This window comes from Zygotorulaspora mrakii, chromosome 5 (genome assembly GCF_013402915.1).
Source record: "Zygotorulaspora mrakii chromosome 5, complete sequence".
Lineage (NCBI taxonomy): Eukaryota > Fungi > Ascomycota > Saccharomycetes > Saccharomycetales > Saccharomycetaceae > Zygotorulaspora > Zygotorulaspora mrakii.
The window spans coordinates 332001-348758 of NC_050723.1; the positions used below are offsets into that span (position 1 = coordinate 332001).

The following is a 16758-nucleotide window of genomic DNA, read 5'->3' on the forward strand; positions in this document are numbered from 1 at the left end:
TCATGGGTCTTGTAGTATTATAGCACATTAAAAGTCAGACAATATCTCTCCTCGCTTGCGGGCTTAGAAAACACCGCAACTCCCGTTTGGAACATTTCCGTAAAGTGATCGACTCCATACGAGCACTCAGTATATCGGCACATACAGATCACACAGAGACCTACAACAAGGATAAACAAGGATAAATCGTTCCACAAACCGCTCTGAGAGTGCACAGACAGTTTACGATGGTCTGTCCACAAGTAGCTTGAAGGTACTGATTACAGATCAGCATGCGAGCAGCGTACATTTTCTGTATTTAAGACAGGACATCAGGAGAGAAATTGTACTTTCGACGGTCCAAAAAATTAAGAAATTCTGAGCAGATTCTATACGAGCAACCGACAGTTTTGATTTGTCATGGCATTACACAACTATATTTACCTCAGACATAAGGATCATGATCCAAGCTGCCACAAACTGATAGCTAGAGATCATGATCCCAGGCCATTGATATCGACATCCGCTAATCAGAGCCAGCAGTCTATACCGACAGAGCAAATGGCAGCTGCCAAGGCGAATCAAAGCGCCAAAGCCGCTGCGGAGCTAGATAAGTAGTTAGGATGGAGTATATATAATTTAATGCTGATTTATGGGGTTAACAAGAATATGGACATTCTCTGACACTCGAGTCTCATAGCGTTGAAAGAATATCAACTATCCACACGAGTTCTTAAAAAATGACAAACATTTATTCTCTCCGCAACCGCTTATCACGAATGAAAAAGTAGGCATATAAATCTTAATCATCGTACTGTCTATAGCAGGGGACACTTTTGGACAAAGTTGATTTTTTGGAACGTCAAAAGATAACCAGAATAAAAACAATGTGGAAAATTTTCCGTCTTTATATACATTTAGTCAGTTAATTACCCGGTGCAGGTTTTGTAAGAGATGAGCTTTGTAGAGAGAGGGCAGAACCCATGAAGATGACGTCGCGTATGCTGCACCATGTTGACTGATTAGTTTGACCGTGATCGAGGGCATACGAATGGGCCACTCATTAGTGGATCCCTCTACCTGCCTGTCAGGATGTATAGGCAGGGTCTCGCCGCCATCTGATTGGATCTACAGTTTATCGCGCTTTTGATCCCGGTAGCATGTGGCTGCCACTGGACAAGGGACCCAAACATGGCATGCCGCACTATGCGGTCCAGTTGGAGCCTGATAGCGAATTGCTAGCGACAAAGGTTCATGAGGGATGCCGGCTGATTGATTCTACATCTTGTGAAGCGACAACTGCATTCGACTGTATACTGATTTAATGTGGCGGCCGTTCAGTCGGCACGCAGCCACTGCGTAAAAGTTCAGTTAGCATTATGTATATAGGATTATAGCACAGACACCTGGGCACCTGACTAAGTTGGTGCTCCATCAGTGTCTACAAGAAATCTTGCTTTGTACCTTTGATGCAGCTGTTGCTTATGAAAGTCATCGCGACACAAGACAAACGCTGAGACCTAGGCATGTAGTTCTGAAGCGAATGAAGGGATCAGCAGTCCTGCGTTAGTTCACATCATTGCCTTCACTTTTCAATTCGGAGTTGTCTGTACCAGTAAACTCATATTTGGGTGAGAGCGCTGAAAAAATGTAACCAACGTAAACCGAGAAATATTACTAAACAATAAGATTAATAGAGTAAAGACACAACCTGCAGGAGAGATCCGTTTAGACGCCAAAACAAGAGCAGATTGCAGGCAACTTTTCTCATCTCTATTTTCCTAATTTTCCAGCGATAACGTGCCTACGTGAGCCTTAAAGCAGGCGAAATATTGAAACGTGGTTTACGTGCCGTGATATCTGACACTGTCTCAGAGCCTCACATTCGGTCTAGGTATTATCCCTTGGGGAGTATTATGGAATATTAGCTATCCAATATACAGTTGGTTAGAAACTTGTGTATTTTGAATTCGATTCTTAACAAGACGAAATGAATTATTCGACCGATTACGACAAGAGTAATGAGGTCGCACAAAATGGCAAGGGCAACGAAGTAGCTGGCATAAGTAATAACATGCAGGACTCCAAAGTGGATGTTGCAGGATTAGTGCCCATACCGAAAAAGTCTAGGACGATTAAAACTGACAAACCAAGACCGTTCCTTTGTCCTATATGCACAAGAGGTTTTGTGAGACAGGAGCATCTAAAAAGACATCAGAGATCACATACAAATGAGAAGCCGTTTCTCTGTGTATTCTGCGGTAGGTGCTTCGCCCGTAGAGATTTGGTTCTCAGGCATCAACATAAATTGCACGCAAGTTTAGTTGGTAAAACTCCGTCTGGAAATATATCCAGTTCAAGCTCGTCGAACGAAATATCTGATAATGAAGCTCTAATAAATGTAAATCAAAGTGGGGAGATAGATAAGCATATAATTAAGATTGCTGGAAATAAAGAATCGATATTGCCAACGCCCAGTAATCCAATGGCGAAAACAACAGCTCAATTGAAGAAGGCAGCCAAACAAGCAGCAGCAATAGGGGCTTCATCAAACTCTTTGGGTCGAGAGACATCTTCTTCTTCTTCATTAAATTCAATGACAAGCAGATTAGGTGTAACTCCTGGAGAGTCTCCGCTGACAGCACCTACAGGGCAACAGATGGACACAAACCCTGTAAGAAAAAGGAAAAGACACGCTTCGTTCTCAGCAACAAACGCGTTCACTTATATAAACGAAAATTTCAAGACTGATGATATGGCAAAAGAATTAGAATTCGCACGAGATATACCGCATCAAGTTGGTTTCGCGACACCTCAATTAACGGCTCAAGAATTGATGGAAAAGCTGATCGAAGCTGGAGGTATCGACATAGATGCCTTGGGTCTTCCTCCAGATTTCTCTCTAGATGACGCTTCTCAGAAAGAGAATATGGATGGTTTAAGTCAAACAACTGGTGAAAATATCAACGTCAATAGCCCAGATATCCAAAACAATAACTACAACAGTAGTAGTGTCCCAAATAATTGGACGGAACGATACTCCTCTGAACTAAGAGATAATTACAATATTCCTCGCAATTCGTCTATTCCGTCATTCTCAAATACTCCAATGACTCCGAGTGCTTACTTACTCAAATCAATGCCATCTATCACAAATTTTTTAACCATGGGATCAACAGGAGGTGGCACCAATGGATTCACGGGAACTTACTCGGTAGATTCAAATTTGACTTCCTTTGGATATGAATCTCTAGATTCATTGGATTCTCATGCAAAAATTATGCCTGACAACACCAATAAAAGTAAAAATGGAGGATTGTTCGTACAGCCAATTCAAAATGATAAAATTAAAAATTCAGATACCCCAAATCCGCACTCTTTAATAAAGAATAACAGTCTCACCTCAACCTTAGAAGATGATCAATGGCTTTCCGAGTTCATATACCAATCCCAACTGTCTCCTGGTTTTAAAGTTGATCTCGACAACATAAACGATGTGGGATTTGCAGACGTAGTTTCCAATTCTTCGTTATCTGAATCTTCGTCGAAGAGGCCCCTGTTACCTACAACTCAGAGTATTCGCAACGGTTCAAAGAAAAAAAAATTGCAAATTGATAGAATCAGTATCAGTCCAACCACAAGTAATAATATCAGTGGCAGTAACTCGCCTTTCACCAATAATCGTAGGAACAGTTTATCGTTGGGGCCGGCAATCACATCTTTCTTCACTTCTAGGCAAAAGGATCTGTTTGACACGGGCACTAGTTTTAATTCTTTGGGATCTTCCCCTTCGCCGTTAACTGCTCCCTCTGAAGGCACAACCCCAGACCTAAAAGATCCTTCGGTGGGTAAGCGCGCTGTTTTTTTCAATGATAGCCTAAGAAATGCAATCATAAAAGATAGCAATCTAGATCCTGATCTTTTTCCGAGTTCAAAAGAGCTAAACAATTATGTCAAGTTGTACCAGAAGGAATTTCACCGATATTTTTCATTTATTCATTTGCATACTATTGTTCCTTCTACTAGCAATTATTCGCTTATACTCTCCATTGCCATCATTGGTGCACTGTATGGCTTTCATTCAACACATGCCATGTATTTATCGAATATATGTTGGCTCAAAATTCGAAATCACTTGAATACACTAAATGATCATTACGAAAACACCCCGTTATGGTTGATACAGAGCATGGTTTTGTTGATATTTTTTGGTATCTTTAGTAATGATTTGAGTGTCAGTAAAACTATAAATACTAAAATGAAAACGCTGATTAAACTAGTGAAGCTCACAAAATTGAATTTACCACTTGAGAGTTTACAAATGCCTCCAATAGAGAGCGATCATGTTTTTGAATATCAAGATAATCCTGAACAGTTGAAGAAGTTTAGCGATCAATATAATTCTCCCGAACAGATTGTGAAAGATTTCAAGTACTTCATCACCGCTCAAAGTCGAATTAAGACTTGTCACATGATTCTGTTGATCTCTAACTTATTTACTTCTCTCGTGGGTTTGGAATGCAGCTTTCATTCCATCGATTTGAAGTGCGGTGTTCCGTGTTTTTATGAAAAGCTTTATTCTTGTGAGGACGCTGTAGAGTGGGGTAAAGGCCTTTCGAAGTATCACATCGATCTGGATTCAAAATTCTCATTAATTCAGTTATCAAATGGACTGGAGGATTATCAGCATTGTTTGATGTACATATCTACTGGAAGCCAATATTATTTCGAAACTTCGAAAGTCTCTTTCAAAACACTTCTGTCGATGTTGATATCTATTCATGAAAAGATTTACCTAGAAAGACGTAATCTGAATAGTGCGAAAAGTAACCAAATAAACGAAATGAAGTGGCGCATGAATTCCAGGCCAGCGATTGAATCAATGCTGAAATATTGGGAAGCTATATATATTAAGACTGGAGGAATTTTAACGAGAAACCAGGATAATATTCCGATAATTAATGAGAATCCTTCCATGAGACTGATAATTGTTCTGCATTTGTTTGCTAACATAAGAAAGTGTGTTGATTTGACTGATGTGATCAATAAAATTTGGCTGAAACAGTGGACGGAAATGAATCTTACCCTAGATAAATTCTGCTCAGATTGGGATTCGCTGCGTGAAGCAACAGATTTTGCTCTCAATGTAATAGATTTTTGGGCTGACACAGTCTCCATCATGAAGAATGTCCAAGGTACAGCGATAAGCACTCCAATATTCTCGATCACATGTATCCTCTATTCGATTTTGATTGTCTCAGAGCATATGAGACATATCGAGGCTTGGGGCCAAGAATTCGACCTTTCCAGTCCAATGAATCACGTTATTAACCCCTACGATAGAATGTTATGGCTAAAGTCCGAGCAAGTTCTGAAGAAAGTAGAGGCACATCTCTTACCGAAAGGTTACAATACGCAATCCTATTCGGAGTTTTTGCGATCTCAGGCAGGCGGTGCATTGGACGTCGACATATTAGATAACGATCTGGCTCAAAGAGCGTTGAAGCCAGATTTCCCAATAGCATCCACTATTGATGTCATTGTAAAGGCCAGACTTTCATCTCGTTCGTTGTATCTAGGTGTGAGAATTTTAGGTGACGCGCCAATTTGGCCTGTTGCGCTTTTGTTTGCTCATGCTCTGCAAGCTAGGGCAATCTACAATGTCAAGAACACAAGTAGTAAGTAGATTTGTAAGCATAAAGGGACTATTTCCCATTGCTATTACCTGCATTACATATCCAACCAGCTCAGTAATGATATTATCAATGATTTTTTTTCTTCAATGAACCGAAAAAAAAAATAAACTTTTCGAGATGAGTTATCTTGTCATATGTTAGTTTTAATTAATGAACTAGTCTAGACCGTGTTAGCCCTCTCAAAATATCATCCACAAAAGTATCAAACGTTTTAAAACGTTTTAAATTATTCAGGATGGCTGAAAAAAATGTTGAAACACCTTTGACCAAAGGTAATGACGTGAAAGTTGCCATGCTTACAGGTGCGCAGTTGTTCGAGAAAATTGGTCGACCAACAAGAATCGTAGCACCTATGGTAGATCAATCTGAATTAGCATGGAGAATCTTATCCAGGAAGTACGGGGCTACCTTAGCTTACACACCGATGTTTCATGCAAAGCTGTTTGCAACTTCTGAAAAATATAGAAGAGATATGTGGTGCGATATGGATGGCAACAAAGACGTTGATCGTCCACTGATTGTGCAATTTTGTGCAAATGATCCAGAATACCTGTTATCCGCCGCCAAGATTGTGCAGGACAGATGTGACGCAGTTGATCTGAATTTAGGTTGTCCACAAGGTATTGCAAAGAAGGGACATTATGGTGCGTTTCTGATGGACGATTGGGATATCGTGCATGCATTGATTAAGAAATTGCATGACAATCTGGATGTTCCAGTTACAGCCAAGATTCGTGTTTTCCCAGAGAAAGAAAAGACACTTGAATATGCCAAGATGATCCTGGATGCAGGGGCACAATTTTTGACTGTGCATGGTCGGTTAAGAGAACAAAAAGGACAGAAGACGGGACTTGCTGATTGGGATATAATCAAGTATTTGAGAGAGAGTTTACCTCCGAATACTGTGTTCTTCTCGAATGGCAATATCTTGTACCCTGAGGATATCACTAGAAGTATGGAACATATTTCATGCGATGCCATCATGAGTGCTGAGGGAAATCTATATAACCCTGGTATTTTTAACGCAGCAAGTGGTCTAGACAAAGAGAAATCCTTCCCTCGTGTAGATATAATTGCACGAGAATACTTCGAAATTGTTAAAGAGCACCAGCAATCGCAAGCTTCAAAAAATGCTATGAAATCTCATATGTTTAAAGTTTTGCGCCCATTTCTAACTCATCATATAGACATAAGAGCGGAATTGGCATCTCTGAACGCCAAGACCGCTTTTGAAGTATGGGAGGAGAAACTGATTAGACCGGTGGAGGACACAGTTCAAAGAATATTTCAGCAAGTCGATATTGAGCAAAAAGATGAGGTTTTCAAAGGCGACATTGAATTATGGGGCGGAGCCTACTATACAGTGCCCTATTGGAGGTGTCAGCCCTACTTTAGAAAAGTTGATGGTCTTTCAGCAGACAAAAGAATCACCAAAAGCCTTGAGGAGAGTCGCCAAGCACTCGATTGTGGTGAGGTTAACAAACCAGATAAGAAGCGAAAACCAGAATCGACCTTAGAACGGCCTCTTCAAAAAGAAGGCAAGGTATGAAACGTGATACTCGTGATCCGACTGACTCTGTTGTTGTAGTTCCTATGAAGATTGCTGCCATGTTCGCCTGTCTTAAACTATCCGCATAATCCATATTTGAGTGCTTTTGTACAAATGAGCGGAACTGCCGCTCAATCTGTCAATATCCGCTCAGGTCTTTACTGTTCTGATGACATGATCATTCCAGGAGATCCCGTCGGTATGAGAGCTCAGGGATGTCTACCTGTTTTACTTCAGCTAGCAGTGCCGTCCTTGCAGTTGTGGCATTCACTCATACTTTCCTCTGCCCGCTGTCAACATGCCCAAAAATTTATCAGATACATATGCTCTACTGATAAAAGTAGGTTCTGATTTCCTAATGGTGTTCACAGTTTTTTCTAGTCTCACTCATCATGCGGCTGTAAGTTCTTCATTAGGGAAAATGTTTAAAAGCGTAAATAAGAACTTAAAATGAATGTATATAAAGAAAACAACCACATCAATTCCTGAAAGGTGAATTAAACGGTGTATCAACCAACTATGACCCGTCAATACAATTCAATAGCTGGAGGTGAGGTTGAGCCTTTTCTTGGAGACGTGGCAACGGAAACGAACACAAATGACTGCAACATGGGTCGAAGGGACTCAGTAAGTTCTCACATCGAAAGAATGCGAAGCAATAGCATAAAGAGCATCAGAAGCACAATTGAGATCGTGAGAGAGCATGTCGATAAAAAGAAGTTTGCGTTACTGATCTTTTCCAGTTTCCTCCTTTATATTGGATTCATTTGTGTCTTTGCGCCAAGAACTTCACTGGCAAGAGATTTAAGAAGGATACATTCATCGCATTTGACAGAAAGTGAGATTTTTCGAATATACTTAAACGAACTAGCTGATAAGAATCTAGCTGGGCAGCATGTTCGAAACTACACAAGCCATCCTCATGAGATTGGGGATAAGGAGACTTTGGAGTACACTGTCTCTCAACTTCGATCGATGGGATTCGAGCCTAAATTAGAGAAATATTACCCATGGGTTAACAAATACGGCAATACAGAAGTGCATTTGTTTAATGAAAGTGACATTATATTCAGTGCCACAATGTTGGAGGACTGTCTTCGGGAAGATCCGACTACCTGTCGTAAAGATAATGCTCGTGGGTACCATGGATATTCTGCCAATGGCACTGTCGAAGCACAATATATCTTTGGTAATTACGGGACTTTGGAGGATTACAAAAGACTATTGGATAACGAAATCGATATCGAAGGTAAAATCCATATTATACGTTATGGAGAAATGTGTCCCGGTTTGAAAGTGAAGAATGCAGAATTATATGGAGCTTCGGGAGTGATTATGTACAGTGATTCTTACGAAGATGGTTACATTACTCAGGCGAATGGATTTGAGGCGTATCCGAAGGGGCCAGCGAGACATCAAAGTAGCATTGAGAGAGCATCTGTAGGGTTTTTCTCAGATTTTCTAGGTGATCCAACCACGCCAAATTATGCTTCCAAATATCCTTACACCGAAAGACTCTCCCCTTCGGGAAGGCTGCCATCAATCCCTTCAGTTCCATTAAGTGCCAAAGAAGTGGCACCATTGTTGAGCAAATTGAATGGTAGAGGTGTTAATATGCTACCTGGAGGTAATATAGAGGGATTCAATTATTTTAGTGGACCCTCTAGTGAGGATATCAAAGCTAAAATAGTCAATGACCAGAAATACAAAATCGTGGAGATGACAAATGTCGTTGTTGATATTCCAGGTATATTTTCTGAGTATGATGTCATAATTGGAAACTCAAGAGACTCTTGGACTTCTGGTGGTGCCGGTTCTCCGAACAGTGGAAGTTCTATCCTATTAGAAATTGCTCGTGGTATGAAATCACTTTTAAGGCAAGGGTGGAAACCGTTAAGACCAATAAAATTGATAAGTTGGGATGGAGGTGCGCACGGCAATTTGGGCTCTACCGAATATGTGGAGGATCACTCTCAACTATTGAAAAGGAACGCTCTAGCCTATTTAAATCTTGAGTCAGCTATCACTGGGTCTGAGTTCAATTCTCAAGCGAATCCTTTGTTGCACGAAGTGATCCGTAGAGCGGCAAAAGCCACACAATACAAGGGTGAAGATAATTGGACTCTGTTTGATGAATGGGATAAATCATCAGGTTCGAGGATTGATCCAATAGATGGCATATCAGATTGTTCTTCCTTTCAATTCAACATGGGTATTCCTTCGGCACAATTTCAGTTTAGAAATAATGGTAAAACTGATGCTGTTCATCAATTACATTCAAGTTTTGACTCCTACACCTGGATGGAAACTTTTGTAGATAAGAACTATCAAATGCATAACACTCTGGCTGTTCTAGTTGGCATGACTTCTTTGATGTTGAGTGAAAAGGAGCCAACAGTCTTCACAATGGGCCCTTATTTTGAAGGAATACTCGAAAATTACAATCAGTTGCATGAAAGCCTACTGCAAGCTTTCCCTAAAGATAAAGAAGTGCATAACCTGGCTGAAAAAGTCTCGAAAGTCTTATCTTACCTAAGAAGCGTTTCTTCGTCATTCGATACAGAAGTTTTAGCATTGAGTCAGTTATGTACTCAAGACTTTCCCGCCTGGCAAATCTACAAGAAATTCAAAATATATATTAAACTGACCCGAATTAACAGGAAATTAAAACAGATTGACCAGTTCTTTCTCACCCAGAAAGGATTGAATGGTAGACGTTCAATGAGGCATTCCATATTTGCCCCAAATAAATGGAGAGGCGACAAGGTGGATGTCTTACCTGGTCTGCACGAAGCAATATGCGAGAGGGACCGCCCTAGTTTATTGCTATGGTTGAAGACTTTGCAAACGCAGTGCGGCAATTTGGAATCCCTTCTTCAATAGGCACTGGAAAGATCTCATTTTTTCTTGATCAAACTTTTTTACAGTTTTGTATGTCATTCACTAAATATCAAAAAACGAGGAAAGCCTTTATTTCACAGTCAGAGAAAATTCAATTAAAAACTGCTAAGCAAGAAGTCACAGAAGGATAATCCAACATGTTTAAACGGTCAGTCATCAATCAAACTAAATTGTTCTCCACCACACGTCCAATTTTGGGCAAGAAGGTCTACTTTGATCCATCTGTCAATGGTAAAAAAATTGGCAGAATCGAATTTGAACTTTATGACGATATTGTTCCAAAAACAGCAGAAAATTTCAGAGCTCTGTGTACTGGGGAGAAAGGTTTTGGTTACAAGAATGTCCCATTCCACAGGGTCATCCCACAATTTATGATTCAAGGTGGTGACACCGATCTTGCTGGTGGATTTGGGGGTAAATCAATCTACGGATCCAAATTCGCTGACGAAAACTTTTCAAAGAAACATGACAAACCGTTTTTGCTGTCCATGGCTAATGCAGGTCCAAACACAAATGGTTCTCAATTCTTCATTACTACTGTGCCATGCCCATGGCTAGACGGCAAGCACGTTGTGTTTGGCGAAGTTACTAGTGGCGAAGATGTTGTCAAGACTATTGAGGGCTACGGTACTATGTCAGGTAAGCCAAAATCAGAAATTTTGATTGAGGAATCTGGCGAATTGTAAATGGTATATATCTGCGCTATCAACTAGTATTTAGAACTATGTCTATTTGAATAGGTATGACTATCGCTAGAAACGAGTCTTTCTTATTTGACATTATTGATATCAAATAGGGTTTATTGAAATAAATAACCGATAAAACATGAATCTAAATAAACAGCGATCGAATTGAACCAGAAGAAGTGTATTGGATTGATTGTTATCAATATAAACTGAATCAGGATGAGTTTAGAAGATTCTTTTACAAATATGAATATTTATGATGCCAAAAAATACTTCCGTAGGGCTCAGAATGTTGTGTTTAATTATACGGAAATGGAGGCCAAGGTTCGTGAAGCAACCAATAATGAGCCGTGGGGAGCTTCCTCGTCATTAATGGAACAAATCTCTCAAGGGACGTACAATTTGAGAGAGCGTGAAGAGATCTTGGGAATGATATTTAGACGTTTCACGGAGAAAGGTGCGAGTGAGTGGAGACAAATTTACAAGGCTCTACAATTGCTGGAGTATTTGATTAGACACGGCTCTGAGAGGTTCATCGATGATACCAGAAGTAGTATCAACCTGATCAAAATGTTGGAGTCGTTTCACTACGTCGACTCTCAGAGCAGAGATCAAGGTGTTAATGTCAGAAGTAGAGCAAAAGCTTTATCTGACCTGTTGAGCGATGATGAGACCATCAGGATGGAAAGAAAGAAAGCTAGAGAGACAGCAAAAAAATTTAAAGGAGTTGCTGGGGGTCTTGGTTCTGTGACAAGCTCCAAAAAAGGAAGAGGATCATATAAATCTAAAGGTATCAGTATCAGCGCAGACACTGATGATGAAGACGAAGAAGATAGAAATAGTCAGATACATCAGTCAAGTTTCAAGGATGAGTCTCCCGCACCGGCGGAAACGGAAAATATCGACCTTTTCGGTTTCAATAAGGTTGAGGATATGGAAAGGGTTAACGCGCCGCAGGAAAGTGTCAATGACAGTGAAAGCGACGACGACGATGATTTTGCTGATTTCCAAAGCGCTGCACCAGCTGTACAACAAACAAGTAATGCGGGCACATTCTCCAAGCACCACGTGAATAATCTAATGATGAACGATTCTTCATTATCAGGCCTTACCTCTTCATCTGCATTTAATATAGGGCCGGCGATTTCAGAGCCGAAGAAGGCCGATCCCTTTAGCAATCTATTCACAAGCGCGAAAAGCCTTCAAGAACCTGTTAAACCAGTCTCAAAAGCGTCTACCTCAGTGCAAGAAAGCACACCTGCTGAAACTCATGATTATGACGATGATAATGACGATGATGACGGATTCGGCGAAATGATGGAAGCAGGTGCTCCACAAGAACATGAACAGCAGTCAAAAAATCCCCAATCATCATCAAATGAAATTGATCTTCTCAGCTTCTAATATGTAATACATATCAAGATATAATTCCTCCAATCGATTTTGTAATGAGTTTTTGGCCCTTCTACAGTTTAACAGATACGTCAAAGTTCGGAGAACTCGTTCGCTCGCCGAATGCTCAAAAATACACAATTGAAAATGTCAAAGCAGAAAACGGATTACAAACATCGTATATATATTGTTTGAGGATGGCTATTTACTCTTTTTGGATATTCGACAGACACTGTAATTGCATATTTGATAGAGAATGGACTTTGAGCTCTAATAGCTCTAGCGGAACGGTAAATTCTAAACAAAACGAAGAAACCGCAAAATTGCTATATGGGATGGTATTCTCACTGCGTTCAATGACACAGAAAGTTTCCAGTGGTCCTCTCAAAAATGAAATCAAAAGTATAGCCACAGGTAAATATAGGATACATGTTTACTGTACGGCCTCCGGCTTACAGTTTGTTTTGATTACAGATTTTAAGCAGCAGTCGTACACCGAGGTTTTACAGTATATTTACAGTCACATATATGTGAAATATGTTGCCCACAATCTCTTTTCAGCATATGATTTTGCAGATAACAAGAACGAAACCAGGGGTCAAGGCTTCAGAAAGATCGCTAATAGGAATTTTGTACAAAGTTTGGAATCCTTCTTATCACCTATGATTGTACAGTAGCGATAACATCCAAGGCTGGGAAAAAGGAAACCATTGCTCAAGACATGTCTTTGATGAGCAACTAATCGCACCATCTCTGCGAAAACGAACAGACAAGTAGAACTTTAACTTAGATTTTACATTCCTGTCAAAGTGTTTACGTAGATGTTGATACCGTTGACTTCCATGTTACAGAGTTTAAATATTAATGCTACCTCGTATATTTTTACCGATAAATGTCTCGGTAAATATTTAGAATGGATGACCATGAATGTGCTTTATAAGGAATCAAGATAATGCTCATACATTCACGGATACATAAACATTTGAAACTAGAAGAATATAATTAATATGCAATATACATTATTATGTCTCGAAGAATATTGGACAACTTGAGAGACCTCGGGGTACCGAAAGAAGATTGAAACATTTTGATAAAAAAAAATAAATTACATATTCTTGATTATGATTTAATACAGGTCACGGCACCTTCCTTTAACACACTAATATCATTAGGTAATGCTTTTGGAGCAGCTTGTGGTCTATTATGCGCCATATGACTTTGGACTAAATGTCCGGCAGCTAATGCGGAACATAATGATAATTCTCCGGCCATAACTGCACATGCAACGATTTTAGCTAATTGACGTGCGTTGGAGCCAGGTTCAGTAGGGTGTGGACCGCGGACACCTAATAAATCAAGCATGGCACCTTGAGGCTCTAGAATAGTACCGCCACCTATCGTGCCGACTTCAATCGATGGCATTGAGACGGATATTCTTAAATCACCACCATTTACTTCCTTCATTAGAGTCATACAATTAGAACTTTCAACATTTTGTGCAGGATCTTGACCAACAGCCAGATAAACTGCAGTGACTAAATTAGCTGCATGTGCATTAAACCCACCAACAGAGCCTGCCATTGCAGAACCGATCAAATTCTTACAGATATTTAATTCAATCAAAGCTGATACATCACTTTTTAAGACACTCTTCACAATTTCCTTTGGTATGGTTGCTTCTGCGACAACACTCTTACCACGACCCTCAATCCAATTGATTGCAGCGGGCTTTTTATCAGTACAATAGTTACCTGAAACAGAAACAATTTCCATGTCATCCCAGCCATACTCTTCTACCATTTGTTTCAGTGAAAACTCTACACCTTTTGAGATCATATTCATACCCATTGCATCTCCTGTTGTAGTCCTGAAACGAATAAATAACAGATCGCCTGCCAATGCAGTTTGAATATGTTGTAGACGAGCGAATCTTGAGGTAGAATTAAATGCCTTCTTAACTTTATTTTGACCTTCCTCGGAATCCAGCCAAATTTTGCATGCACCGGATCTAGTCAAGGTAGGGAAACGAACACACGGACCTCTAGTCATACCATCTTTGGTCAGAACTGTAGTGCAGCCGCCACCTGCGTTGATTGCTTTACAACCACGCATGGCTGATGCAACCAAACAGCCTTCGGTTGTTGCCATAGGAATATGGTAGGAAACGCCATCAATGACCAAAGGACCAATAACACCAACAGGTAATGGCATATAGCCAATCACATTCTCGCAACAGGCACCAAAAACACGATCATAGTCATAATTCTTGTACGGTAAACGCTCTGTTGTAAGAACAGGGGCGTCTGCGAGATTGGCCAAAGCCTTACGACGGACGGCAACAGCACGAGTAGTGTCAGAAAGCTTTTTCTCCAAAGCATATAGCGGCAACGTACCATTTACAACCAAAGACGCAATCTCTCTGTTCTTCAAACTACGAATATCACCATTTTTCAGAACCTTCTCGAGCTCCTCAATCGAACGCATTGATTGAGCAGCCGAATCGCTATCCGTTTCTTCCTCATCTGAAGTGGAAAAATACACCGTACTGGAGTTCGAAAGTGCCGTGACAGGAGCATTAGGAGACTTTTTCAAATTGGCTAATGATATATCAGTTTTCTCTGAGACGTTCTTTTGCTTAGTTGCCTTCTTTTTGGTCAACTCATCAGCGGTAAAGCTTGTATGGATTCGGGCTGCATTCAATAAATATATGTTTATGGTTGCGCTAATTGCTAATGCAAAGAAAACTAGTTTACTGATAAATCGATCACGGATTGCAACACTAACATGACGTAATAAAAGTAAAATTGTATCTTCAAACTGGTGGTAAGCCTTCATAGGCCTATAATATTGAACTGGGGCAATAGAGATGATAACCTGTTCAGTCAGACTGCTACTACTATTCGATTTGATGAATTCCGGTAGCGATGCATTTACTTTGTTCGAATAAAGAGATGCAAAAGTCTCCGAGGCCCATCTTGAACCAAAGTTATAGAAATTCACAATAAAGAAAAGCGCAATTAGGGACAACTTAACAAAGTTAACTGCCGCATTTGATTGTAAAACAGATGTCTTGGATTTTGTTTCGACACCAAAAATGATGTCAGCCGTTGTGGGAACAACGCCGTCCTCTTCTAAAGTCTGCTTGATTATTGTCGATCTATGGATCATGTTAATCTCTAACTTCAATGCTAACACAGCTGAAAAAAAGGTTGCTGTCAATAGAATTTCAAATATTAAAATGAATGTCGATAAAATGCAAAAATTGGTTAGTGCTTCCAAGTGTCTGGCATAGATTGAACAACCGACAAACGCTATAATACATAATAGATGATCTTGTAACAGGCGGCCACCTTCTTCGCACATTGCATCAAAAATCGCTTTGTCGGTGGTCATTTTTTTGGATATCCCAATTTTATCAAACTTGGCTAAAGTGTAAGAAGCCAATTTAACTTTATGTTTGAACCCAACCACTACCGCAACAAATGGTAACCCTTCAATTAAACTTAGTGCCGTAACTGGTCTTTTTGCAATTGCTTGTGAAGTGTATAACGCCAAAAAGAGCGAACATGCTGAAGTCAGAATAGCTGATAAGCTTAACCAAAATCTTGAACCCGTTCTACTCATCTCGGTAAACAGACCAATAATGCTGTAGAACATCGTTAAATATGCTAGTCCAACAATTATAACATCGAATGGCTCTGCATCAGTAATTTTATCTCTAAAAGTATCATAAAGTGTAAAGACAAATTGCCTGATTTCTATCAAGCGATTTCTGTACTTTCTTAACCTCCAAAGGGTACCATCAGCGGATGTTAAGTCAGCATTAATTTCAGGTTGTTTTTTCAAAACGAATTTATGAAATTCGGTTTTGTATATGGTATTTTGTGGCTCAGGTAAAGAGATTGAACAGTTTTTTGTCTCAAAATCTAAATCGAATAAATAAAAATGCTGCGAAGCTTGTCTTGTCTTTGCTTCTTCAGAAGAAAGTAGAGTCCAAACATCATTTGAGGGCTCTTTATAATAGTGAGTACACTCCTGAAAAAACCTATCGGGATCGGTCTCTGTTAACGAAAATATGCTATTTGGTCCCAATTGTAATCCACTGAAGTAATATTGAATAACAGATAAATATGCAGCTGCGGAAATCAGGAGCGAAACTAATATAATATGAATCGGATGTCTAGCAGAATATCTTGATAAATAAGCGAGCGATTTGCCCATGGGCTTCAATTGCCTATGTAAGAGAGTCATACTGTACTTCTAAAAATCTTTGCCAGTTGAGAGCTTTCACAGCGCAACTAAGGTATGATTTTATGGCTCGTCTGTGTTTATTCAAGCCGATCAGAGGACTTGATATTATAATGAATTCTCCCCACTTATTTATGATCAATCAGATGAAAACCTCTTTTGGAATTATCGACTACAAGCGAAAATTTTCAACCTTACCTATTCGTAAATTTTCCAAGGTAAGTGCAAATATCGAAGAATACAATTGAGATATATCAATTCTCTCTTTACTTGATCGTTTTTCAAGGTATTTGCTCCTCGCCGATAA

General features: G+C 39.8%; 8 protein-coding genes across 8 annotated transcripts; 7 read left to right on the forward strand and 1 right to left on the reverse strand.

The window, feature by feature from the left end:
• Window positions 1-399: 399 nt before the first annotated feature.
• HG535_0E01580 (uncharacterized protein) lies at window positions 400-597 on the forward strand (the record flags this gene model as incomplete). Its single annotated transcript, XM_037288906.1, has 1 exon — window positions 400-597. One exon carries the CDS (start codon window positions 400-402, stop codon window positions 595-597), a length of 198 nt encoding a protein of 65 aa, XP_037144801.1.
• A 1372-nt stretch (window positions 598-1969) lies between these two features.
• Window positions 1970-5665, forward strand: TDA9 (Tda9p; the record flags this gene model as incomplete). Its single annotated transcript, XM_037288907.1, has 1 exon — window positions 1970-5665. The coding sequence occupies one exon, from the start codon at window positions 1970-1972 to the stop codon at window positions 5663-5665; it is 3696 nt and encodes a 1231-aa protein (XP_037144802.1).
• A 245-nt stretch (window positions 5666-5910) lies between these two features.
• DUS1 (tRNA dihydrouridine synthase) lies at window positions 5911-7224 on the forward strand (the record flags this gene model as incomplete). The annotated part of the gene is made up of 1 exon (XM_037288908.1): window positions 5911-7224. The coding sequence occupies one exon, from the start codon at window positions 5911-5913 to the stop codon at window positions 7222-7224; it is 1314 nt and encodes a 437-aa protein (XP_037144803.1).
• Window positions 7225-7743: 519 nt separating this feature from the next.
• VPS70 (putative zinc metalloprotease) lies at window positions 7744-10107 on the forward strand (the record flags this gene model as incomplete). Its single annotated transcript, XM_037288909.1, has 1 exon — window positions 7744-10107. The coding sequence occupies one exon, from the start codon at window positions 7744-7746 to the stop codon at window positions 10105-10107; it is 2364 nt and encodes a 787-aa protein (XP_037144804.1).
• Window positions 10108-10262: 155 nt separating this feature from the next.
• Window positions 10263-10811, forward strand: CPR3 (peptidylprolyl isomerase CPR3; the record flags this gene model as incomplete). Its single annotated transcript, XM_037288910.1, has 1 exon — window positions 10263-10811. The coding sequence occupies one exon, from the start codon at window positions 10263-10265 to the stop codon at window positions 10809-10811; it is 549 nt and encodes a 182-aa protein (XP_037144805.1).
• A 219-nt stretch (window positions 10812-11030) lies between these two features.
• Window positions 11031-12215, forward strand: ENT3 (Ent3p; the record flags this gene model as incomplete). The annotated part of the gene is made up of 1 exon (XM_037288911.1): window positions 11031-12215. One exon carries the CDS (start codon window positions 11031-11033, stop codon window positions 12213-12215), a length of 1185 nt encoding a protein of 394 aa, XP_037144806.1.
• A 185-nt stretch (window positions 12216-12400) lies between these two features.
• Window positions 12401-12880, forward strand: BET5 (TRAPP subunit BET5; the record flags this gene model as incomplete). The annotated part of the gene is made up of 1 exon (XM_037288912.1): window positions 12401-12880. One exon carries the CDS (start codon window positions 12401-12403, stop codon window positions 12878-12880), a length of 480 nt encoding a protein of 159 aa, XP_037144807.1.
• A 442-nt stretch (window positions 12881-13322) lies between these two features.
• Window positions 13323-16454, reverse strand: HMG1 (hydroxymethylglutaryl-CoA reductase (NADPH) HMG1; the record flags this gene model as incomplete). The annotated part of the gene is made up of 1 exon (XM_037288913.1): window positions 13323-16454. The coding sequence occupies one exon, from the start codon at window positions 16452-16454 to the stop codon at window positions 13323-13325; it is 3132 nt and encodes a 1043-aa protein (XP_037144808.1).
• Window positions 16455-16758: the final 304 nt, after the last annotated feature.